Source organism: Amblyomma mixtum, chromosome 2, assembly GCF_055824585.1.
Source record: "Amblyomma mixtum isolate Tamu chromosome 2, ASM5582458v1, whole genome shotgun sequence".
Classification (NCBI taxonomy): Eukaryota; Metazoa; Arthropoda; class Arachnida; order Ixodida; family Ixodidae; genus Amblyomma; species Amblyomma mixtum.
In genome coordinates, this window is record NC_143013.1 from 295,933,352 (window position 1) to 295,958,872 (window position 25,521).

The following is a 25,521-nucleotide window of genomic DNA, read 5'->3' on the forward strand; positions in this document are numbered from 1 at the left end:
CTTGTGAGACGAAGTATAGGAACGCCGAAATCCAAGCAATTAAGTAGCGTGGAAACTGCAGAGTCTGCAGTCTTTGCAATAATATGGTGTTTTCCACACTGTCGTAAGCTTTGGCTACATCTAATGTAACCAAAGCAGCATGCATTTTTTGACGCCGCGCAAGGAAAATTCGACTCTCGAGGTCAACATGGGCATTCCATATGGAACATTTTCGACGGAAACCGATTTGACAGTGACTGAGGATATTTTCACTGTCCACTAACTCCGCAACACGTAGGAACACACCACCAGCAGCATACGCTTGTGTTGCTTCTTTGTCCTTCGTCTTGGTTCAGGTTGTTCTGTCCACAACTAACTACGCCTATTGCATTTGTATGGCTTGTCCGAACAAAGATGGCCCGACTTTTAAGCCCCTACTGGATCATAAAATAACTTGCGTACTGTCTACGGATAAAAGTACGAACAAAACGAAAATATGATCACATTCCTTTTTACTTTCCATAATGGAGCTTGTGAATCACAGATGGTCGATTCTAGTAATGTTATAGCGACGAGAACGTTGAAGGCCAGCAAGATCTCGCAAACCTCCGGCGTTTTAGATGAAGCGTTGATGTTTTAGGCGCTGGCTAAGCAAACGTTCATTTTTGTAATAAATTAAGAATGTGTAGTTGTGTTGTTGCGCTGACATAACTCCGACGGTATAGTTTTAAGAAGACGCCACACGTCGTGTTTAATGACCTATTGTGAGTAAACCAATTGTTGCATGAAGCAACCTTGATTTTCTAGGTTTATTACTTGTACTCTCCTTAATGCTGCTATGGTCACGAAAATCATACTGAAGATTCGGAAGTGCTTAGGTGAACAACTGTTCGATCTTCTCCCTGAATAGCGTGCGTTCGATTAGAAGGTACGGTAACTCCCGAAAACGGAGGCAGAGTATAGGATAATTTAATTTAGGCTTACGGTAGAAGTCAGTCGTCTTGGTGATTTTAAAATCACGCCCAGCGGCGAAGCAGAAAAAAAAGCGAACAAGATGGACGACGAACAAGAAGAAGAAGAATCTCCTGCACGTGAGCCCAAGAAGAAAAAAATCTGGCGATGGCTGAAGACCAGAACAAGCTGCCCGAATACAGGTGAGGATATTTATTTGCCCCGTGAGCAAGGTGTCTTGGAAATATTTGTGTGGGAAAGTATCCTGAGCAACGCATTCCTTGAACTGTGGTTCTGGAGACCTGAGGCGTACCATCGTGCGAAGGCGGCCCTCCATCCCGTACAGCAATTATTAACGAAGTTCCAGATTCTTGCATTCGTGTCAGCGTTCTCTTGTTAACGCTTTGGGACCCAGGCTGTGGTTTCTTAAAGGACACATATACCGCAAAAACAAAAACGCAGTACTACTGCTACATAAATTATCAGCTCTTAACGCAAACTATAATCCTCGAGAACACTTATTCTATCTGGGTTTTGTTTACAGCAACGTACCACCCGTTGTGAAGGACACCGCGGATGAGAGGGAGGCCTCGAAAAAGGCGAAGAGGAGAAGGAGAGACCGAGGCAAACACTCGTCAAAGTCCGACAGCAGCGCTTCGAGCTCCACCTCACGGGCATCTACTAAGCCTTCGTCGGTGCTGCCCAGGTTTACGGCACAATATCCCGTAGGCGAAAATGCCACTGCCGGGCCATCGAAGTCGACCACAAAGATGCCGCCGGCACCGAGAACCAGCCTTGTCCGCAGTTTATTGTCCCGGAGCATGTGGCCCGGGCGCAAGAAAAGAGACTCCGGAGGCCACACGACACAACGGGGCGGTACAGATGCACCCGAGAAATACCCCTTATCTCTGGACGTACCGGACTCAGGTTCGGTTTCGAGACCGGGAGCTGAAGTTGTTGCGGCTCCTCCTGGTGAACGCCGTAGTATCCTCTGGGGTGGCGGCGCTCAGCCGATAGCTCAAGGGGAAAGAGTGAGCGCCTCGTCAGTCGTCGACGCTTCCCTCGCCATGATGTCCGACCTCTTAGCGGCGTGCACTCCTACGCAGTCTCTAAACCCTAGAAACCCTGGGACAGCCGTAGACGCTACTGAGGTTGTCACTGCGCTGATCAAGACCAACGATGGGTCTCACGGCATGGCGTCACGACACCAGCAACGAGCGTCCGATTCCATCGGTGGTACACGTCTACTCGCGTCTGTCCAACAGTCCGCCAGTGCACCGCAGCCACAAGACGAGCAGGCAGTGGCTGAGCCTGCTACAGCAGCTCCGAAAGCGGGGGCTAAGGTGAAATCGGAAGCCCCTACCGAGAACCTGCCGCAGATGGGTGCGCCTACGACTACCGTGACGACAGAGACTGCCGCGGGGAGCCAACGCCACATCATCAGTGGCATCATGCGACCGGAGGAGCCTATAAGTGCCTTACCCCTCGCAGAAGGCCTGAAAAACATCGTGAGTGACGAAAGCTTTGCCGATTCCGGGAGTCATTCTTCCTCACAAGGCGAAACACAGTCACTCTTAGACCTATATCGGGATACATCACGCAGCTTTTAGGGTTATGGGGGCTTCACAAGAGCGTGGAAGATTTAAAGCGTATCCAACGCTTCCGTGCTGTCGAGTGTTTGCAGTAGACTTATATGACGCGCTGGATGCCACCGGAACATTCATGAACACGACGAACGCGAGTCCTAGAATATACGGTTGTGGCTGCTCGTGACTGCCGTGGAAACTGCAGCAGACCATTAGCGTAATATAAAATAATGTTTTTGTTTTTTTAACATGATAGGCTATACGCCTCGTTCTCCGGAAAATCCGGTGTCGAAGTAGTTGGCGTCGCCGTTGTCGGCGCTGTGAGCCAAAAATCACGAGCAAACCTCTGTAGATGGTCCCCAGAGAGGAACCTATGGGTGGCAGGTGGGCCACCTAGGTCACGTGACCTTGCTGCGTCATCAGAACCTGGCCGCAGGATAGTCAGCAAACAGCCCACCGTGGCAGGTGGCCGTTAAATTAATCATTGGTCGCATCGGGAAGAGCAACCGGGGCCGCACAAACCGCACCGCTGGCAGCAAGCACCTGCCATCGCAGGGCAGTGGCGCACCGCTACGCCAGGAGGAGTATGAGGACTCCCGGGAATTTGTGGACGTAAAGCAGAGGATGACCTTCTGCATCAATGAGAGTTAACCCATTACACTATCGCGACACTCCCTCAAGGCGGAGCTTAAGCGTCCCCTTCAATTTTTTCGCAATATTTATTTATTTTGAAAGGGGGTTCGCGTACTGGTGAACTCAGCGATACAGTTCAACCAAACAGCTGAGCGGAAGGCAGCAACATCACAGTCAGTCTACACAGCCAGAGATCTGGAGCCGCGCGCCGGCACACTTCGTCGTCAACTTCTTCGTCTGGCATCGAGGCTACCTGAGGCGCATTCATAATAGTTCAGGCGCGTTCATTGTAATTCACTAAAATTTATTTATTTATTTATTTATTTACTTATTTATTTATTTATTTATACCTCATAAGCTCCGAAGAAGAGCTTGGGTGAGGAGGGGGGCCGGGCTTATCAAATAAAGGAATATGCAGAAATAATAAACTATAATACCTGCACAACAAACGCGGTACAAGGCAACACGAAGCTGACACAAAACGAAGTTCAGATTTCATTAAAAGACCCCCCCGTGGTGGCTCAGTGGTTACGACGCTCGGCTGCTGGTCCGAAACACGCGAGTTCGATCCCAACCGTGGCGGCTGAATTTAGATGGCGGCGAAATCCTAGAGGCCCGTGTACTGTGCGATGTCAGTGCACGTTAAAGAACTCCAGGTAGTCGAAATATCCGGAGCCCATCACTACGGCGTCCCTAATAGCCTGAGTCGCGTTGGAACATTAAACCGTAATAAACCAAACCAAAATTACATTAAACCCAAAAACAAACGATAAAAATAGAGCGAAACGCGAATATGCGAAAAAGAGGTAGCCAGGGGCAACCAAAGTAGTGGTACACAAAAAAACAAAGTTAAAAGCAAATGAAACTGTGGTGCATTTCGAACAATACTTGGGCGATTAATGCATACATAGATGTTTCTTTAAACTCTCCATGATCATTGAAAGAGATTATGTTGTCAGGAATATCGTTCCAGAGCTTAATTGCTCTAGGGCTGAAGAATATGTGTAGCTTGTACCACCTGAAATTTACAAGAGCCTAATATACAGTTCTCTCACTTTTCGCACAGCATAATAACTGAGAGAGTCTGCCACTCACGACGAGCACTTCCCTTTCACGCGCATCGGAGGCAGCGTAAAGCAGTTGTATACGTGTAAGGACGACGATGCTTGTGCGGGACCAGTGCTCTCTGGATACCAGAAACGTTTAAGCGCAAGGCTGTGCGCCTCCGCAGATGCACGGTCGGCAGCAAGGTTGGCCGCGGATCTGAAGCCACATCGGGCTGTACGTGTGGACCGCGCTTCGAATGCAGTATCCTTTCGGAACGTCGAGCTTCCGGATTTTCTAAAGCTCTAGTAAACTATAATCATCTTCTGTACTCGTGGACGGCCACATGTAGGCATTGGTTGCACTCTACATATTTCTGAAAAACCAAATCGATGGATCAATTGGGTCCAGTGTAGAAGAAAAGCTAAAAGAAAAAAAATCCCGCGTGAGATTACGCTAGTCGAGGTGCAACGAAGCTAAACTAACTGTATGACCAGCGAGATACAATCCTTCACCAAATTAGCGGATGCCACCCTAATGTTCCCTTTCGGCCTTCACCTACTGTGAGAATCAGATCAGTGGGAATGAACGTAGTCCAGGAAAAAGCTCCAGCCTACATGGTTTTCGAGATAGCCCCTGTAGAGGGCACTTGTGACACCTATAACAAAAAAAAAACTTGTGGCACTAAGCCTTCCGACTTAGTTCATGCCCGCCGCAGTGGTTCAGTGGTTAGGGCGCTCAGCTACTGATCCGGAGTGCTCCGGTTCGAGCCCGACCATTGCGGCTCCGTTTTAATAGCCGGGACGAAACGCAAAAAGGCGCTCGTGTGCTGTGCGATCTCAGAGCACGTTAAAGATTCCCAGGTGGTCGAAATTATTCCGGAGCCTTCCCTGTGGTGCTTAATTATTCCTTTGATCTCTCACTCCCTCCGTTATCCCTTCACTTATGGCACGGCTCGGGTGTCCACCGAGATATGTGAGACAGATACTGCGCCAATTCCTTTTATAAAAAAAGATTGCGGATTTCTCGAAGGCGTTCTTAATAGACATTGCATTTCCCTGCCATAAATCTACAGTGGCGTGCCGGGAAAGCTTTGCGTAGCAGCAGTGGCTAATAGGCTCCACACATAGGAGAAGTTTATTTGGACTCACGATCAAAAAGGGACATCCGTCCCTCTAGAAAAACAAATATACCTTGCGGCAACTGATGTCGCCCTATGCACACATCTCACAGCGAACGTAAGTGTCCAAAAAACAAAAAGTGTCCAAGAAAGTTCTAGTGGGTCCATACGCGGAGGAAGCGCGCCGGGTTGAAAACCGCGCACAAAAACCCGCGCACAAAAACCCGCGCACGAACAACGCGCACGAAAAATGCGCACGAAAAACGCGCACCACACACGCGAACCACACACGCGCGCCACACACGCGCCACACTTAATATGGCAGGGGCGGCACCGTAACATGGCCCCTGCCTACGACGATGAAGCGGGTAGACCAGCGCCGAAGGAACTGGTGCTCCTCCAGCGACACGAGGTCCACGCACGCCTGGGCGAACATGCGCGCACGCACCCGCCGCAGCATGGGGTACATGGCCCTCTGCAGCCGTCCTTGTAGAGCCGCTGCACCTCTCTGGCGCCACCGCCCCGGCACAAAGAAGCATACGCACAAAAGGGTCGCGGAACCTTGAAATGGGGCCAAGGGTCGCCCCGAACATTCGCGACATAAGGACCCAAAATGTCCTAGCTACCGAACACTCAAAAATCGCGTGTGGCAAGGTCTCTACAAGTCCGCACTGTGGACATCGGGAGGAGGGGGGCACGCCCCAAGCCGCCAGGCGATCTGCCGTAGGCAGGGCCCGCCAGCCCCGCAGCCAGCCGAAGTCTCGCACGTCTGCGGGAAGAGATGAAGACGTCAGGTCCCGCCATCGCACCTCTCTGCTTATCGCCAATTTCTCCTGTGGGGCTTCTTTGATGGCCAGGAGTTCGCATATCCGAGAGGCGGGAGTTGAAAATAACTCTACCTCTGGCAGTGCTGCGGTGAGGGACCTGAGCGTCTGGCAGGCTCTCTGGTAAAACCGAGGCTGCTGCAAGGCTGTCGGGCCAACACTCTGCTCAGAGAAAAAAAAAGGGAGCGCGACGTGCCGAGTAGGTAAGCCAGTAGCCGCCTACCCGGGTAGCCGGCCTGGTTAGCCAGGTCATTGGTGGCCCGCAAAGCGAGCACATTGCATATCGTGGGCAAGTGGGGAAGGCTGAATCCCCCCATGTTAGTGGGAAGCCGGAGGAGCGCGCGCGCTACAGACTCCGTCTTTACTGCCCAGAAGAACGAGCCACATAAAGTGGCCAAACGGCGCGTGAAGGTGCGGGCTAGGTGGGCAACGCGAGCCACATAGTACAGTGGGGCGCACACCGACGCGCGGATGATAAATGCGCGCTCCGCGAGGGAGAGGCGGAATCGCGCCGCCACTCTCAACCGTTTCTCGGCGGTCTCTCTAAGGCGAGTCCACGTCTTGCGAGCCGGCTCACCAGACGCGAGGAAATAAACCCACAGAACTTTCACGGCCGAAACTCACTGTACGTCGCCCAACAGGTCTGCGGAGAACGCGAAAAAGCGCAACGCTATACTCTTGTCCCTGTTCAGCAGGGCGCCGGACAGCTCGCTGTACACTTCAAACAGCCGTAAAAACGCTACGTAGCTGTCCTCGTCCCGCAGGAACAGGGACACCTCGTCGGCGTATGCCGCGACCTTAACCTGGCCGTGGACTGGCAGTGGGAAGCCGCGCAGACGGGCTCCCGGCGATGCGACGCAGGAGTGGGTCTAGGCACAAAACAAAAAACATGGGCGACAAGGGGCAGCCCTGCCTAATCCCTATAGAGACACAAAAAGGAGCGCTGATCGATCCGTTGACTGTCAGGCGGGCCGTAAGCCCCGAGTAAAGGAGCCCGACTCTCGCTATGAAAGCCGATGGAAAGGCGAAAGCCCCGAGAGCACCTAGCAGGTACCGGTGCTCGATACGGTCAAAAGCTTTAGAGTGGTCAAGCGAGACAAAACAGCCCGAGATCCCCGCTCTCGAGGAGAACGTGAACGAGTCACGAGAAAATGCGAGAGCGGAAAACACCGAACGGCCCGGCACGCTACACGTTTGCGCAGGGCTGACCACCGAGGGCAGAATCGAGCTCAACCTGTTCGCCAGCAGTGACGCTTCGATCTTGTAGTCTGCATTGAGCAGAGTGATCGGACGCCACGCCTGCGGGTCAGATGGGCACCCGCCGGGCGTCAGAATGAGCGCGACTCGGCTCTCACTGAAAGACGCTGGTCGGGCTCCGTCCATCAGAAAGCTGTTGATCATATCGAGCAGAGAACCCTCTAAGACGTCGTAAAGCTTTGCGTAAAAACTGACGGGGATACCGTCAGGTACGTGGGCCGAGGCAGCATTCATTTTTGCTACTGTGGCGCGGAGCTCATCTCGCGTCACCGGTGCGCAGAGCTGCTGCGAGAGCGCGTCCTCAACTACGGGGAGACCCTGGCAGAAACCGCGGAGTGCGTCGTGGAACGCGAGGTCGCCCGACCGGTCAACACTAGAGGCGAACAGCTCGGACACGTGGCGTGTGAGGACGTCGCGGATGTCCGTGGCGCTGCTACTCGTGGCACCGTTGGGCAGCGCGATTTCCGCAATGAATGCGGACGCATCCTCCTCGAGGGCGCCAGCGCGAACCTGCCGCAAGACCGATGGGTCGGCTATAGGCCTGCCCTGAACGAGGGCCCGGCTGGCAACGCGCGACGACTGCCGCAACAGCGTCTCGTAGCGAGCCTTCAGTAAGTTGTAGTAATCGCGCATAGCAAACGTTAGCGGCGCGCCTCTCTTAACTATGCGGATCCGAGCCAGCGTCTCATTGAGTTCGCGAGTGATGCGCGCTCTTCACAAACGGCCTTCCGCGATAAGGAGCGTACGCCACTCGCCCTTCCGCTCGTCCCACGGCACTGATGCGTTAGCGTGCACGCCCGGAGCACCCAGCGCACGCTGCAATGATGTGACACTCGACCAATCTGTCAGTAGGCTGGCGTCCATTCGCCAGAAGTCTACTCGTGGGGCGCACCCGCCTAAGTACAGCACTATCGACAGCGGTCGATGGTCGGATATGCGCGGAGTGCCCCGGGGACACTCGAGTACTTCGCACGAAGCCACATATCGCGCGAGGACGGGCGGGAACAAAAACTTATCGAGCCTACTGACCGACCTCCCTCTCTCCCACGTGGCCCAGAAGTTGTCGCCATGCAAGGAGACCCATGCGTCGGACAGTCGGAACTGCGTGCATACGTCCCGTAGGGAGCGTGCGCTGGCGTAAGCCCGACCCTGACCTGGGCCGCTTACATCGCGTGAGGGGTCGAGGACATAATTAAATGTGCTTCTGTTCTAAACAATATATTCGCTGCGGCATTTTCTACCAATGTTTCTCTTGTTCATCGCGTGTGCCCTGTTTTTGATGCTCTTCCTATGGATCCAGTTATATTCGACGCGTCAGGCATCCAGTGCATCATAGAAAATCTTAAGGTTTCCTCTTCCTGCGGTGTTGACAACATTAATTCGAAGTTTTTAATTAATACAAAGTTCTATTGTTCCATAATTCTTACTAAATTGTTTGAACAGTCTCTTGCTACAGGTTGTATTCCCAATGATTGGAAAATTGGGAAGGTGATTCCACTGCATAAGTCCGGAAGTAAACATTCTCCTGATAACTTTAGACCTATATCGCTCACTAGTATTCCGTGCAAGATCATGGAACACGTCATATATTCTCATCTCATCTCTTTTTTTAGAATCTAACTCCTTTTTCAGCATTGCCCAGCATGGTTTTCGTAAGTCTTTTTCATGCGAAACTCAGCTAATATGTTTCAAACATGACCTTCATTGCATCCTTGACCACGGGTCTCAGGCAGACTGCATATTTTTGGACTTCTCGAAAGCGTTTCACACTGTTTCACATGAGCTTCTGTTTTTTAAATTAAGCAATCTTAACATAGACCCTAATGTCCTTGCATGGCTACAATGCTTTCTTTCTAACCGTCCACAATTCGTAACAGCGAACAATATAAACTCTCATTCTTTGCCTGTCCGTTCCGGCGTGCCTCAGGGGTCAGTTCTTGGGCCCCTCCTTTTTCTCATCTATATAAATGACTTACCGGCTAACATTTCTTCTTCAATTAATCTTTTTGCCGATGATTGTGTTTTTTACCGCTAAATTAAAGGTGGTAATGATGTCTCTTGTCTTCAATCCGATATTAACAAGGTTCTTGACTGGTGTTTTACTTGGAACATGCAAATAAACATTAATAAGTGTAAACATGTACGCATTTCTCGTCTCTCTAATGCCCCTTCTTCTTATCTCATTAACAACGTGTGTCTCGAAACCGTGTCATGTTATAAATATCTGGGTGTTTACGTTTCTTGTAACCTGTCCTGGAAAACTCACGTTGAATACATAATAAATAACGCTGATCGCATGCTTGGGTACCTTCGCAGAAATTTCTCACGTTCATCTACTTCACTAAAATTATTACTTTATAAAACATTGGTACGGTCCAAGTTAGAATATGCTGCATCTGTCTGGAGCCCTGGCATCGATTCACTCGTTTCAGATTTGGAAGCTGTGCAGAACCGCGCATGCCGTTTCATTCTTTCTAATTATCACCGAACAAGCTGTGTAACCGCCATGAAATCAAGTTTGTCCCTACCACTTCTTTCCCACCGCAGATCAATAGCCTCATTGTGTCTTTTTCATAAAATTTACCACAACAGCCTTCTCAATCCTAAGTTACTGTCAAGACCATGTTACATATCAGCACGCTTTGATCACCGTCATAAAGTTGGAATCCCATCTTGTCACACCAAATGTTTTCATGACTCATTCATACCCCGAACTTGTGTCAGCTGGAATCATCTTCCCCACGACATCGCAGGTATTTCTGATACCAATGCATTTCGTAAAGTCCTTAATGTTTCTTTCTGAGTATGTGTCGTTTATTACTGTATAAAAATTGCCTTTCACTGTCTACACACTGTTTCAATATATCCCCACTGCATTCTAATCTCATTGCCTTCCTGTGTTTTCACTTTGTATGTATTCCTGGTTTATTTCTGTTTTCTCTCCTTGTTGTTACTGTTTAGGCTGAATTTTTATGTATTCCCACTCCCCTCTGTAATGCCTTCGGGCACTGAGGGTACAATAAATAAATAAATAAATAAATAAATAAATAAATAAATAAATAAATAAATAAATAAATAAATAAATAAATAAATAAATAAATAAATAAATAAATAAATAAATAAATAAATAAATAAATAAATAAAGTCGCCCACTATGAAAGTGGGGTACGACTCCAGCATGAGACAATCCAGCGACTCGAAAAATGAAGAATCGCTTCGTCGTGCCGGCGCGTACACTACCAATGCCCTCAACCGTCTGCCGTTAAGGGAGAAGTCGACGGCCAACGTGCGACCGTCAACGCCATACGTACAATGTGCGCCTGAACGGAGGGAACTGTTAATGAACACCACACCGACACCGCATGACATTGTGTCGGTGAGTGAAAAGAGTGCGGGCGCGAGGAAGCGATTCTTAAAGTTCGTGACATCGCGTGCGGTCCGGAAGTCACATTCCTGAAGGAAGAGAATGTCGACCCCCTGCGCGCGAGCGAAGTGCATCACCTCCCTCTGCGTATCCAGTGAACGAAATCCCTGAACGTTCAGAGAGAGGAGGTGCACCGTCGCCATGATGAAGAAGCAGGACGCCGACATTCTACCGACAAGTGTGAGGGGACCCGCCAGTAGCGGAGTCACACGCGCGCGCCAGATTTTTGGGGAGGGACGGATCGGCCGAGCCGTCCGTGTCCGCGGACTGCGATAAGGCGTGCTTCCCCGAAACTCTGCCCAAGTCCATGGGTTCTACGGAGGGCAGCGAGTCGGTGGCGTCTCTTACCGCACCCCGCGAGGCGTGGTCGGCAGGTGTCGTGGACTGGTTGCGGTCGGCGGAGTCCTGAGCCTTCCAGTCCTCGTCCTCTGGTGGTGGCCGGCGCCGTGGACCTCGAGACGGGCCGGCGGCGCTCAGCTGGTCGGTCGCCCCGGGCTGTTCGCAGGGGACGTCTCCGGTGAGGCGGAGCGTCGCGCCACGTGAGAGCGCTCCGTCGCTCTCGGCCGCTGTTGTGGAAGAGTCGTCCTCGCCGGAGGAGGACGAGTCGGACAAGTTCGTCAGGGAGAGCGGCGGGAGATCGCCGAGGTGCAGGAAGGTCAGCGAGTCGGTAGATGCTGTTTCCGCGGCGCTCTCCGGCTGCTCCTGCGATGAAGCTGCAGGCTCGGAACCGGCCGGGGTTTCGGACACGTGAGTGGCCGGCGTGTCGTCGTCCTGGCGTGGCGCGGTCTCTACAGGGGGCACTGTTGCATATCCATAGCGTGCCCGCAGAACGCCGAACCAGGGAAGCAGCCGCACAGCCAGCAGAACCAGAAAAATGAACGTTTATTCAAAAGTGTAGGACGTATTTATAAGCAGCCGAGTGGCCGGAAGATAGGAAGGAGCACGTGTACATAGCGATAGCTCGAAGCTATGAAGGATCGCCAGATAAGGCGATAAAAGGTGCGCGCACATCGGAAACACACGTGAAGATGCCACATTCCTTCCTCCTCAGAAATGAAAGCGTTGCACTGGCTTGCGTTCTCTTGTCGAGCGTCTTAGAGCTTGCTGGGCGACACCCGTATTCAACGGGGCCACCGGAATATCTGGTGCTGGAAAATGTGGAGAATCGTTGCCATTTGGGATGCGCCGCGCATTGGTGTCTTCATCCGGGCTCACAGTTTTTGGATGCTGTAGTTGTATTGCTTCGTCTGGCTCACTAGGTTGTGTGGTGGTTGTAGTTACTGCCGGGGTAACCCCTGGTGCTTCTTGCCGCGGGCGGGCCTGGTCTACGTGCCGCTGGACGACTCCGTCACATGTTTCCACTGTCACCATTCTTGATCCAGACGTCGCCTTCACATGGCCGGGTGTCCACTTGCTCCCCGTACCGTAATTGCGGGCATATACCTCACTTCCAGGTAGTGGCAGCCAGTCATCGTTGCTCTCTTTTGGTCCCGCAAGGGCTGGAGGAAAACATGTGTCCAAGCGTGAGCGTGTTTGATAGCCCAAAAGCAGCTCTGCTGGGGATTTACCCGACTTTTGCGGAGTCCTCCGGTAGTTAAAAAGCAACCGTGCTAGGTTCTCTTCCAGGTTCCCTTTACTCATTTTTCGAAGGCCATTTTTCACAGTTCGCACGGCCCTTTCCGCCGCACCATTAGACTGGGGATGGTATGGAGCGCATCGAAGGTGCACAATGTTGTTGCTTGCCATGAACGACGCGAAGTCTTCACTGGTAAACTGGGTACCGTTGTCAGAAACGACTGTGCGAGGTATTCCAAACTTGCTGAAAATGTCACGCAGACCGCTAAATGTAGTCTGCGTTGAAGCATGCGCCAAAGGCAGTGCTTCGAGCCACTTGGTATGTGCGTCGACTACTACGAGTATCATTTTTCCGCACATCGGACCCGCGTAGTCAATGTGAATACGGGACCACCTTTCGCCTGTTTCAGGCCAGTTAACGACGGGGGCCGCGGCTGTCATGGGCAGATTTTGCACACAGTGCTGGCACTGAGCAGACACCTCTTCAATGTTTCTGTCGAGGCCTGGCCACCAGAACAGCGAACGTGCGACGGATTTCATTGCCGGTGAACCCTGGTGCGTTTCGTGTAGGATATGCAGCACTCGCTCCCTAGCTTCGGTCGGTATTATGACCCTATTACCCCAGTACACCAGTTCATGTGCTACGGATAGTTCTAGTATACGGTCAAGAAACGGCAGCACAGCCCGGGTCATTCCGTTTGTGTTCCTGGGCCACCCATGTAGTATGTACCGTTTAACCTCGACCACGACAGGGTCAGAAGACGTCAATGCCTTCAGCTCACGCGTTGTTACGGCGCCATTGTTCAGCTGGTTCAGCGACAGCACATATTCGGGCGGCTCACCGTCGTCGCCAGATTCCGGAGACCGCTGCGGAAGTCGGCTCAGGGCATCCGCATTCAGCATCTGTCGTCCTGGTGCGTACTGTAGCCGGTATCGGTAGGCCCCCAGGTGAAGCGCCCACCGTTGTATCCGTGCGGCGGCCATTGTGGGCGTTTGCTTGTCTGATCTCAGCAGGCCGAGCAGTGGCTGATGGTCCGTCACCAAGGTAAATTCCCGACCTAGAAGGTAGTCACGGAATTTCGTGACGCCGAATACCAGAGCCAGTGCCTCTCGCTCGAGCTGTGAATACTTGCGCTCCGCCTGGGTCAATGTTCGCGAGCGGAACCCGATTGGCCTGTGAATGTTACCAGTCGTGTGAAACAAGACAGCTCCCACACCGTACGGAGATGCATCACATTCAAGCTTAAGTTCCTTCGAAGGGTCGAAATGAACGAGAACCTTGGCTGTTTTAAGGCTGTCCTTGGCACGTTCAAACGCGAGCTCTTGAGGCTGTTTCCATTGCCAACGTGCATTTTTTTCAAGCAGCTGATACAATGGACCAAGTGTGGTTGACATGTTCGGCAGAAACCTCGCGTAAAACGTAACCATACCCAAAAACGCACGTAGCTCGCTGACATTACAGGGGCTCGGCGCCTGCATGATAGCGTCAAGGTTTTTCTCTGTCGTATGAAGCCCATCACGATCGATGCGATGACCAAGATAAGTTACCGCTGGGCTACGCAACTTGCACTTATCGATCCTTGGCTTTACACCGCACTCTCGGAAGCGCTCTAAGACGTTTTTGAGCCTCTCACCGCTGTCACTCACTCTCTCTGAAATGAGCACATCGTCAAGATAAGCCTGCGCTCCTGGAAGGCCAGCCAAAACTTCATCCATTTTTCTTTGGAATATTGCGGGTGCAGAGGCTATCCCGAAAGGAAGCCTATTGTAGCAAAATAGCCCTTTTGGAGTATTAATGACGCAAACTTTCTTCGCGTTATCGTCTAAAGCCACTTGACTGTATGCATCCCGTAAATCAAGAGTGCTGAAATAGTCCCCATCATGAAGTTGGGCAAACATATCCTCAATGATTGGCAATGGGTATTGCTCTGTTGCACACGCTGGATTTACCGTGGCCTTGAAATCGCCGCAGATTCTTACTGCACCGTCTTTCTTAAGCACTGTGACTATGGGCGTTGCCCATTCAGAATGTGCCACCGGGGACAGTACGCCCAGAGAAACTAAGCGGTCTAGTTCAAGTGACACTCGCTCGCGTAACGCGTATGGAATGGGTCTGGCCTTACAAAACTTGGGTACGGCGCCTTCCTTCAGGTGCAAGCTGGCTGGAGGACCCTTGATAAGCCCCAGTTCCTCGGAGAACACGTCGTGGTAGTCATAGAATATGTTGTTCACGCTGGCTTCGCTTGCTTCTTTTGTTGACACGGAGTCCTCGACAAACCGAACCACTGGAACGCCTGCGCTGTTCAGCTGCTGGATTAAATCACGACCACAGAGGCTTGGTCCCGCACAGTCCAACACGGTCAGCGCACACTTTACTGTCGCCCCTTTATGGCAAAGCTGGAGCGCAAGCTCCCCAACTATTGGAAGGCGTCCTGTGTAGGACGATAAATTCAGGCTGGACGGTTTGAGTTTCGGCCATTGCTCGCGATGCTTATCGTACAGCTGACGCGGAATGACACAAACGGGCGACCCAGTATCGACTTCCATGCTAAGCTGCACGCCTCCCCAGGCAAATGTTCGCGGATCGGTGGTTCCAGACAGTTTTTTCGTTGATATACCAGTCCAAATGTGGGCGGCATCGTGTTCCTCGTCTACTGGGGTTTCCGTCCCTGAAAGGGCGTTAGTTTGCGCCGTCCTTGCCGTGCATTGTCCCCGAGCGCCGTGGCTTCGACATTTCCTTGCGAGGTGACCACGTCGTCCACAGCGGTAACAACGGGCGTTAGACCAGGAGCAACCTGCGTCATTATGTTTTGTACTACCACACCTTGCGCATTCTTGATGCTCAGCAGCCCTCCTCTCATCTGGCCGAATTCCCGTCTGATACGCACGTACTTTTAACACGGGTGTCGTTGTACCGGGTGTCGTTGTCGGTCTAAACATGCGTTCCACGCCACTATCCGCAGCCTCAGCTGCAAGGACCATCGTCTCAGCGTCTTGAAGCGTTAAATCCTGCTTTGCCAGTAGCTGCTTCTGTAGGGCACTTGACCGTATACCACACACAATGCGATCTCGTAGCATGCGATCCAAAGCACTGCCAAAATTGCAATTGTCAGCTATTCGGCGAATCTCTACCAGGAATTCTTTAATCGGCTCTCCCTCCGCTTGACAACGACTGAAGAACTTGAAGCTTTCGGTGATTTCGTGTCTCTTCGGACTGTAGTGCTCACTTAGTACTTCGACGACTTCTGCATACGTCAACGCATTTGGTTTGCGCAGGGCAACCTTTCCTGCCAGCACTTGAATCGTATGCGTATTTAACGCGGCAACCAGCAATGCTCTTTTCTTAGACCCGTCTTCAATCGCATTCGCTTCGAAGTATGCTTCCACTTTAACAAGGTACGGTTGCCACTTATCTTTGCCTTCTTCGAAGTCCGGAAGGTGGTGAGCCATGCTGGCCTTGGTTTCTCGGTTCTCTGTGGGTTCCTGTTCAATGTCGACTTTCACTGCATGGGCAGCGTTCATCCTCGTCGCCACTGTTGCATATCCATAGCGTGCCCGCAGAACGCCGAACCAGGGAAGCAGCCACACAGCCAGTAGAACCAGAAAAATGAACGTTTATTCAAAAGTGTAGGACGTATCTATAACAGCCCAGTGGCCGGAAGATAGGAAGGAGCACGTGTACATAGCGATAGCTCGAAGCTATGAAGGATCGCCAGATAAGGCGATAAAAGGTGCGCGCACATCGGAAACACACGTGAAGATGCCACAGGCACCTTCGCCAGGGCAGGAACGGTATCCAGCGGCGGTTGCGCCGCTGGCGATGCCGGCTTCTTTTGAGGGCCGCTGGAAGCTGCCGCCGCCGCGTAGGACCGCGGCCGCAGGCAATCAGCCGTCGCATGGGCTCCGGAGCAGCGTCGGCACGCCGCGTCGCATCCGGCCCTCTCGTGCCCGAACTCGTCGCAGCGGGCGCACCGCGGCGTGCGGCAGGCCGCGCCGACATGTCCGTCTTGGCCGCAGCGAGAGCACACCTTTCGGACGCCCCTGCAGTCGAACATAACGCGGTGACCCTGCACAGACATGAAGTTAGGCACCGCCTGCTTCATCTCCATCCTGACGAGACGCTGACTGTTGCTCACGTGGCATCGCCCCTTCAGCGTCGGATGACAGATCTCGAGCACCTTGCCGTAGGGGCTCAGTGGCGAGACCAGCGCCGCGTCCCCGACGAACAGCGGCACCCGGAATGCCGTTACGTGGACCATGGAGGGGCCCATGCAGGACACTGGGATAGAGGACCCGTTCACAGGGAACGATCCCTCCGCTAGGAGCTTTTGCGCCGCCGCAGCCGAGGACACGGCGATGGAAAACTTTAGCCCTCCTTGATGCTGGAGGCTTTCGGGCCCTTTCGGGCCGAAGATGCTTTCAATGCCGTCGACAATGTCGTCGGCCGTGGCGTCCGCGTTCAATGCGAACGAGAAGCAGTGCGCCTTGGGTGGAGGCGCCCGGAACTCCGGACCAGCAGGACCGGAAGAAGGCATGGTGGCAGCAAGGTGGGGGCCTGAAACCAGCAGGACTAATCCAGGGAGGCTCCCGGGCAGCCGGCGGGCAGCCCTGTGCCGGGACGGCGATCCTCCAGGGGGCGGCGCCTCTCCTAACAGCTGCGAAGCAGGAAGCCGGGAAGCAGCGCCGCTGTTGCTTGAGGCATTGCTCCTGCAACCAGAACGTGCCAAGATGGTACACAGCAGCTCAAAACCAAACCAAAGATCAGGAAGAGGTGCACCGCCGATGAAAATAGCAGGGTGTCGAACCGGAACTGAACCCGAACCCGAAACCGGAACCGAACCCGAATTTTCGCCCGGAACCGGAACCGAACCGAACCCATATTTTTTTCGCCATCTTGGAACTGAACCCGAACCGGAACGATTCAAAGGAGCCGTTCCGAACCGGTTCGGGACCCGGTTCGGCCCCACTTTTTTTGCATCCCGGCATGCGTCTTGTTTTCCGACAAAATGAGATGATCTATCACATAGATTTACCCACCCGTAGCTGTCTGCGCTGGGAAGTGCGAAAATGGTACCCAGTATATGCGACAGCAAACTTACAGGAGGTCTGGTGCATAGGAAGAAGCCTAATTGACGCTTCTGTATTGTACTACCGCCAATTCTAAACACTTGTACGTCAGGTTTATGTGAAATCTTGAGTTATTACTCCTCCCCTTTTACATATTTGCGTAAATCTGTAATCAAAATGTTAGGACTGCTCTTACTCAATCAGGTACTATAGACACCAAGATTTTGCTTGCGTGCTTTCTTCTTTCAAACGATGCGTTAAGGCCGGGATACACGGAGCGTTTTTACCGCGGCAAGTCGGCGATTATCGCCTTACGGCGCGCACTCGACGCCCGGCATTGAGAAAAATTGGCAGAGGCTTAGCTTGATTAAGCCTAGCGGATTGCGAAAGCAGCTGCAGCACATCGTTGCATCTGCCGGCTGCCGCCAACATGGCCGCCATGGCCGACGAGCTACGCTGTGATTTTTGCACGGAAATGTTATTGTAGTTGAAATAGCCGCTTTATCAGACATGTAATGTCGCTTTTTTTTTTTGGAGAACATGGCCTAATCTTGGACCGGAAGGCCTGCGTTTCCTTCCTGAAGCGAATGTGTTCAAGAAAACCGCAGCCGCTGGTGTACGCGGCTGAGCGGGCGTGCAAAGGTACGCGACGGCATGCATTCGAGCATCCAAATCTTTATAGATACTTATGCACGCGTGCTAAGATTCGTAAAATGGCGTCGAAGTGAACACTTCCATGATATTCGCAGATTTGTCAGCGTCGCTGCTCTCACAGACCTCCTTGCTCAGTGGTATTCGCCACTTGTTGATCACATTTTTTTTCGCGTCGAAGGATACGCGGCGGCGCGCCGCCGCTTCAACGCTCCGTGTATCTCCAGCCGGGAGTCGCGTCGACGCGACGCTTCCTGCCGCGCGAATGCCGTCGAAAAAAACGTCGCATGTATCCCGGGCTTTAGACGTTGGTATACATGGAGCACCGCATGGTATTCACCGACAAGTAATAAATAATTTATATTTGAATTTCTTCCTGACCCTGTTTCGGTTTCACCAACATAACGATGGCTGTGACGTGTAGTGGAAATTAGGTCGCGTGAGGTGCTATAGAACGGCAATATAACTGCTGATACGTCGTTCGTTGTAATTATACGTCTTGAAGTCGGCTGATTTAAGTGCTACAGTGAGTCAAAACAACGTTTCAGCGTTTGTATTAGTTTTCCCGTGCCTCACGTGACCTAATGTTTAACTCACGTCGCAGCCAACATTCGGCTGATGAAACCGAAACAGTATGGGAGAAAATTATTTTCTAAATTATTCAGTGGCAATAAGCGAATACCATGGCGTCATTTGAAAGGAGAAAACACGCATTAAAACTGGGTGTGTGTAGTCATTTTAGTACCGATTGAGAATGCCTTCCTTTTCTTTGCATCATTTCGCGCAAATGGACGAAATATTAGCGCGAGGACCCAACAGTGTAGTGATGGTGGTTTTTGTGGAAAGGAAATGGCGCAGTCTGCCTCACTTCTTGATGAAGACCTGAACCGCACCGTAAGAGAGGGAGGAAGGTGGGAGTGAAAGAAAAAAGAGAAACAGGCGCAGTAGGGGTGGGCTCCGGAATAATTTCTACCAGCTGGCGTTCCTTAAAGGGCAACTGCATAGGTTTTAGAAATCGACGAGCTTAAAAGGGTCGAATGTGTGAAACTTCCAGGTAAAGCATGCGAAGTCCTTTGGGCCTAGAATTTGAAACGGTGATGTAATCACCAATTAAAATTGCGACTGCCTTCGAGCTTCTCCGCAGCGCACAACACTATGTGGGGGACGCATGATGATGTCATCGAAGGTATCAGTACTTTTCCGACGCATAAACGCCTGCTTTGAAGGAAAAAAGCCAACGCCACCGAAGGTAAAGCCCGCCGAATGTTGTTTGGCAGCGTTCAATGAGGCACGACAGGGCGTGGCTGACGACAGCGGTAAATTGAAATCATACATTCCATGACGTCACACAAAACTTCCCTGCACTCCTTCGTTGCCTTGAAAAGTGAAAAATTGAATCGTCGATTACGTTACTATTTTAAATGGTATTGCAAAAACCCTTGGCATGCTTTACCTGCAGCTTGTATAGATTTGAATCCTTGAGTATCGCGAAATTCTCAAAAAGTGGCGCAGTTGCCCTTTAACGTGCACTGACATCGCGCAGCACACGGTGCATTTTGCATTCCGCCTCCATCGAAACGTGGCCGCCGGGGCCGAGTTCGAACCCGGGTACACCGAATAAGTAACCGAGCGCCCTAACCACTGAGCAACCGCAGTGGGTAGTACAGCATTTACTTTTGTAGGCGCTCATTGCCTTAGACAGCAAGTTCTAAATAAAACCCCTCACGATGGGCCTGTAGGGCAATAAAGAAAAAAAATGGCTCAATGGCTGGGGAGCTCGGCTGCTGATTCCAAAAATACAAAAACCAGCAATTTTGGCGCCCCGTAAGTACACTGCGTACGAGAAAGTCCCAACTGACTAAAGCTTCAAGGGAGACCTATTACTCGCGCTACGGGGTCCCCAAACAGCTCAAGCAGGAGGGTCTTGTAGATGCAAAATCTTTCGGATTTTCGTCTTACACCTCATAAGGTGGATTATTAATTTCGAGATCATTTGATTTTGCGGCCCTTGGCGTAAATTCGTCGTTTTGCTGCGGACAATAAATAAAATGGGTAAAGTGAGAACATCATTAAACAATTTTTTCATGCTCAAGTAACGCAGTAAACACGACAAAAGGAAGACAGGAGACGACACGAGCGCTAACTAACAACTGGTTCTTTTATTCTGGGAAAAGTATATAAAGGCGCAGGACACAGGGAACAACCCAAAAAACAGAACAAAGGTTTAAACTTAAAAACCACACTGAGCATGCACATAACAGTCGAGTCGTGACGTCTTTTTCAACGAAATTCGAAGAGTATCTTCCGTAGTAGACGGCACTCCCCTATCTCCTGGACCTCACACAGTTGCCAAGAAAGCCTGACTCCTTATCTGACAAATTGATAGAATCAAGATTCACCTCCCTCCCCTTCCTGACACGCATCCCCTCTCACACCACTTTCCTTCCCCACCCCCGGGGCCTTCCTCCTCGGAGCGAAGGCCCTATTTAATCCCTGCCAATGATGAACGCTTTGCCCAGACGAAGACAAGTCCCCTTGTCGAAACGTTGGCTCAAGCAACCTCAGGTTTTCCCCTCCCTTGTTCATTTTTGTGATCGCAAAGGATCATCTACCACATCCTCTCTCTACCAATTGATAGATGGTGAAGCAACACACTCATCTGCTTCCTTCCTGATCCCATTGGCCTCGACCAACTCCCTAAAAATGCAAACAGGGTTATTAAACGGGACACTTGTCTTATCTACTGGGGGAAGCAATCGTTGCACTCGCTGCAACACAAAGCCAAGTTATACGACATTTCAACCATCTGTGATGTTCGAACAAATGCTCATTGCTTCCCCACTTTGAAAGACAGGTCTCCTGTTTGATCACCCTGATCCAATTTGCAGGGAGATGGTGGAGGCCTTTATGATCAGGAAGGAAGCAGATGAGCGTGTTGCTTCACCATCCTTCAAATTCCGTAGATAAGGATTTAGGCTTTCTTGGCAACTGTGTGCGGTCCAGGAGATAGGGGAGTGCCATCTACTATGGAATATAGTCTTCGAATTTCGTTGAAAAATATGTCATGACTCCAGTATGATGAGCATGCGCAGTATTGTTTTATAGTTTTAACCTTTGTTCTTCTGTTTTTTTTTGCGGTTGTTCCCTGTGTCCTGCGCCTTCATACACTTTTCCGAGAATGTAACAACCAGTTGTTAGTCAGCGTCTGTGTCGTCTACAGACTTCCTTTTGTCCTGTTTACTGGGCTGCTTAAGCATGAACCCCAGCAGCACAGCTAATTGGCCCGATGTTGGAAATGTATTGGCAAAGGTCGTTCCTACAAGGGACTCGAGTGAAACCATCCATTTGCAATATTGGGCCAATTGCACGTGCTGCTGCTTGGGAACCCTAGCCAATTGGCCCAGTTTTATGTTCTCATAAACAAATCTTTCCATTTTTTCGTTTTGTATAGCGATGTGCAAGAAAAAAGAAAACGCATAGCCAGGCTGACTGAAACCCATCTGCGTTCTAATTTTTTTTGTCCTGAACCCGTTTGAACCCGTTTGAACCGGTTCGAGACGGTTCGAACCGGAACTGAATGGTCCTCTGGAGCCGAACCCAGAACTGAACCCGAAAGGCGTGAACCCGAACCGAACCCGAAAAAATTCCGGTTCGACACCCTGGAAAATAGGCTCCACAATATTTATAGCGTTAGCAATAGTAGTCCTAATGGTACTCGCATTACTCAAGGTCGCGTTAGTATGAAACACTCAGGTGGGACCAGTGGGAGGTACCATCGGTACACAGATTGTAGGCCACCTAAGTGACGTAGAATGTACGGAGTGGTATCAAACGATTCAACGTGTTACGGAACATAAGATTACTGGTCGAATATAAGTGTAGCCCATCACAGGGATTCCCACCGACGACCTTTGGTTCCTCACCCCTGACTTTTTGAAACTACAAACGTGCATTGCGGCCAGACTAATTGCCGAAGGACATTCGAAGTGGTGTGAAACGATTTGTCTTCTTGCGCTGTATACGTTGACATTAAAAAAGTAGATATCCGAATATAACGAAAAATTTCTACCGGATGTAGCGAAGGTGGCTAATGACCCAATATTCTTTCGATATTGCAAACGCTCGATGCTCATATGCTGCCTCAGCATTTTGCTCTTTTTTCGTAAAAAAATAAAATTTTAAAAAAACGAAGATATATGGCTGTGAACCCTTCCAAGGCGTACTTTTATAACAGGGTGCACAATCTGTTCCCTTACCGTCGTTCCAGGTGCCTGCTCCCGACTCCGCCGCCGCAGCCCCCAGACACCCCGCCCTGTGGGCCCGAGCCGTGGTCGTCATTGCCCTGATCTGCGTGTTCTGCGTCGTAGGCATCGCGCTTTTGCCGCTTTTATCCAAGCGGCGCCCGCAGGAGCACGGCGACCCAATGTGCCTGACCCCGGACTGTGTTCAGCACGCTTCGCACCTCGCTTACCTCACTGACAACGACGTGGACCCCTGCGAAGACTTCACAAAACACGTCTGCTCTGCCTGGTCACCGCCGAGGATTCGAGTGGACCAGTACGCATCAGCCATGGACGCAGCGATCTACAACTGGTTCGATACCCTGGGGCAGACGCTCCAAAGCGGCGCTTCCACTCTGCGCGTCGGCCGAAAGCCTCTCAACATGTACACATCGTGCATAGGCACCGCCCTTCAGTATGGCAAGAGTACGGGCGACTTCCTGCGTTTCATGAATGAGTCTGGGCTGACCACACCCTTCACGGCGACGCAAGACGTGAACCCCTTGGACATCGTCGTATCTCTGGCTTTCAACTACGAAGCGTCCTTCTGGTTCTCGCTCGCAATCGCTCCGTTGCCTGGACAGAAAGCATGGCGGCTGATCATTTCCCCTAGTCCTTACTTGCACATTCTTACTAAGTTGCATCACAACTCCAAGGAAATTGGCGGCTTTATCTCAACCTGGGCAGCAATCTTCCACTCTTTCGGGGGTACAGCCACGCCTGATATGCTCGAGAGAGTCGTCAACCAGACAGCTGCGATGACGGGCGACATTTTGCAACAACTTTACACAATCTTGGGATGGTCTCCAAAGGAGTCTGCTTTGTTCACCCTTGGCGAAATTGAGAACTATATACCATCAGTTCCGGCTGTCGCCTGGCTGAAAGCACTCCAGAAAAATCTACCATTGCTTCCAACGATGTCCACTGAAGTGTTCATAACTGACCTTGCCTACATGAGAGCCGTTGGCAGCCTATTTGCCAATAAGGACAAACACGAACTGCTCCGGCACTTGTACTGGCTGTTCATGCAATTGTACAGCTCAGCGGCGAGCCCAAAATTTTCCCTCGCCGTGCACGGAGACGTTGAAATAGCGAAACTCGTTCGCCCTATATTCTGCGGCTCGAACGTTGAGGTACCGTACGCGTCACTTGTTGCGGCAATGTACGTCGCCTCAAGGATCACCAGCTACGACAGACGTTTGGTGGATGCCGTCTTCGACAGTCTAATTTCCACAGCGGCGACAATCATCAACAGGTCCCAGTGGCTGGACGCTGCTAGTAGACTTCTGGCTGCGTCAAAGATCCTTGCCATCCGAAAGCGTCTGTGGCCGGAGGAAATGTTCCCGAATATGCACTCGCTGGAAAGCGTATATGAGGACTTTCCGGAAGAGGAATCTTCCTTTGGAGCCTACTGGATTCAGTCTCGTAAGGCCATTCGCAGAGCAAAAGAAAAAGCGCTTTACCATAGTCTCTATGCTCAGCCTCTCAGTTCCAAAGAGCCATACATGACCTATGATGCCATTCTGAACGGCGTGCTAATTTCCATAGGGTCGCTGGTCAGTCCTCTGTACAGCAGGAACGGTACGAATGGCATGCTGTACGGAGGCATAGGTTTCTTGATGGCGCTAGAAATTGTGAAATCTTTGGACAAAACGGGCTTAAGATGGCACCCGAATGGTACCTTCGTGCATTCGATTCTGTCAGCGCAGTCGGCAATGCAGTTTGCTGTTCGCGACTCGTGTGCCGCGCAAAGCAACCACGGCAGCATCTTTCCCGAGATTCCTGCCCTAGAAATTGCTTACGATGCGTTTCGGGAGGCGCTGACGAAAGCCCGACGCCGCTACAGGATCGCGGAACACCTGACAGAGGAGAAGGTGTTCTTCATCACACTCTGCTTTATGACCTGCCGCCGAAGGTATGTGCCCGGTCCCTACAGTGTGGATTGTAACAAGGCTGTGAGAAATCATCCCGAGTTTGCCAAGGCATTTTCTTGCCCCAGTGGCTCCAAAATGAACCCTCTTGAGAAGTGTAGATTTTTTGAGTAACCACGACGAACTTAATTCACTAAGTTTTTCCAGCTATAAAATGTCACCAGACAGTGTTTCCAAGTAACGTCGTGTTCGTGCATTTCTCCATCGTCTTCTATAATGTGTGTATACTCTGCTGGAAATTCTTTGTGCCTAGTATTTGGTTCTCATTTTTCACTACACGTCAGGATTTGACAGTCTCACAAAACTTTGCGACTGGTGACGTGGTGGTCGCTTTGTGAAATGCTGGTGCCGTAGCTTCCTAGTATTGCTTCCTAATCGCGTTCCCTCGTTGATTTCACCAAGGTCGCTCCCAGAGGGCGATCTCTGGACTAATGCTTAATGAATACGTCGCATTCAGTTTACACAACCTACACGTGCTGCGAGTGCAAGGCTACGGAGAAAAACTGCGCTGCAATCAGAATCGGGGGTGTTTTTTCATGGCAGAAGGTTGTCTGCCAGGCATGCGTTTAACTGTCGTAATATGCTTGACGAGACCGTTTAAATATGTTGTATGCACTCCGTACATTATTCTGTACCTTTTTTCATGCATTGACCTTGTGACGAAATGCTGTAGCTGATTTTCAAGCCGGAATGAGAGGAACACTAAGTTTTCTTTCTCTGATCAGATGTTGCGCAGGATGTTGTGTTGATGTTTGGCTTTCGACTTTGAACAATACGTCCACTTTGTTATTTGCTTGTGCTGATGAACTTCCGATGAATTATTGGTAGTAAAGAATGTTGGAATAACAGGATTTTCCAACGTGGAAGAGAGCTTGACGGTGACTTCGCTTGAAAAGAAAAAACGTGTTCGTTTCCTTATCCCAAGAATCATTGCGGCTGCGAGATTTCGGTCATTTCTTTTTCATGGTCTGAAGCATGTTATACCTTCTTTCCATTAATGAATTCGGATGCTTGTGCCAGCTTGTAGTGATGTTTTCAAATTGTTTTCTTAAACTAAACTACTGCCATTTATTACTACGAATAATATATTAAGCAACAGTTTTGTATGTACTACTTGCGTCGTATTACAGCATTACTAAACATAACACGGAAATTTCATTTCCGACATGCGCTGTTTTGGTCTTTACTTCATGCCAAAA

The 25,521-nt window shown here is 50.9% G+C and overlaps 2 protein-coding genes across 2 annotated transcripts; one reads left to right on the forward strand and one right to left on the reverse strand.

Annotated features, from left to right (window-relative positions):
- Positions 1–1,098: 1,098 nt before the first annotated feature.
- LOC149364582 (endothelin-converting enzyme 1-like) lies at positions 1,099–24,436 on the forward strand. The gene is made up of 3 exons (XM_089568715.1): positions 1,099–1,133; positions 1,916–2,438; positions 22,379–24,436. The coding sequence occupies exons 1-3, from the start codon at positions 1,099–1,101 to the stop codon at positions 24,434–24,436; spliced, it is 2,616 nt and encodes an 871-aa protein (XP_089424841.1).
- Positions 14,037–15,971, reverse strand: LOC149364583 (uncharacterized). Its single transcript, XM_089567515.1, has 2 exons — positions 14,344–15,971; positions 14,037–14,045 (listed from the first exon to the last, which is right to left on the reverse strand). Exons 1-2 carry the CDS (start codon positions 15,913–15,915, stop codon positions 14,037–14,039), a joined length of 1,581 nt encoding a protein of 526 aa, XP_089423641.1. The 5' UTR covers positions 15,916–15,971.
- Positions 24,437–25,521: the final 1,085 nt, after the last annotated feature.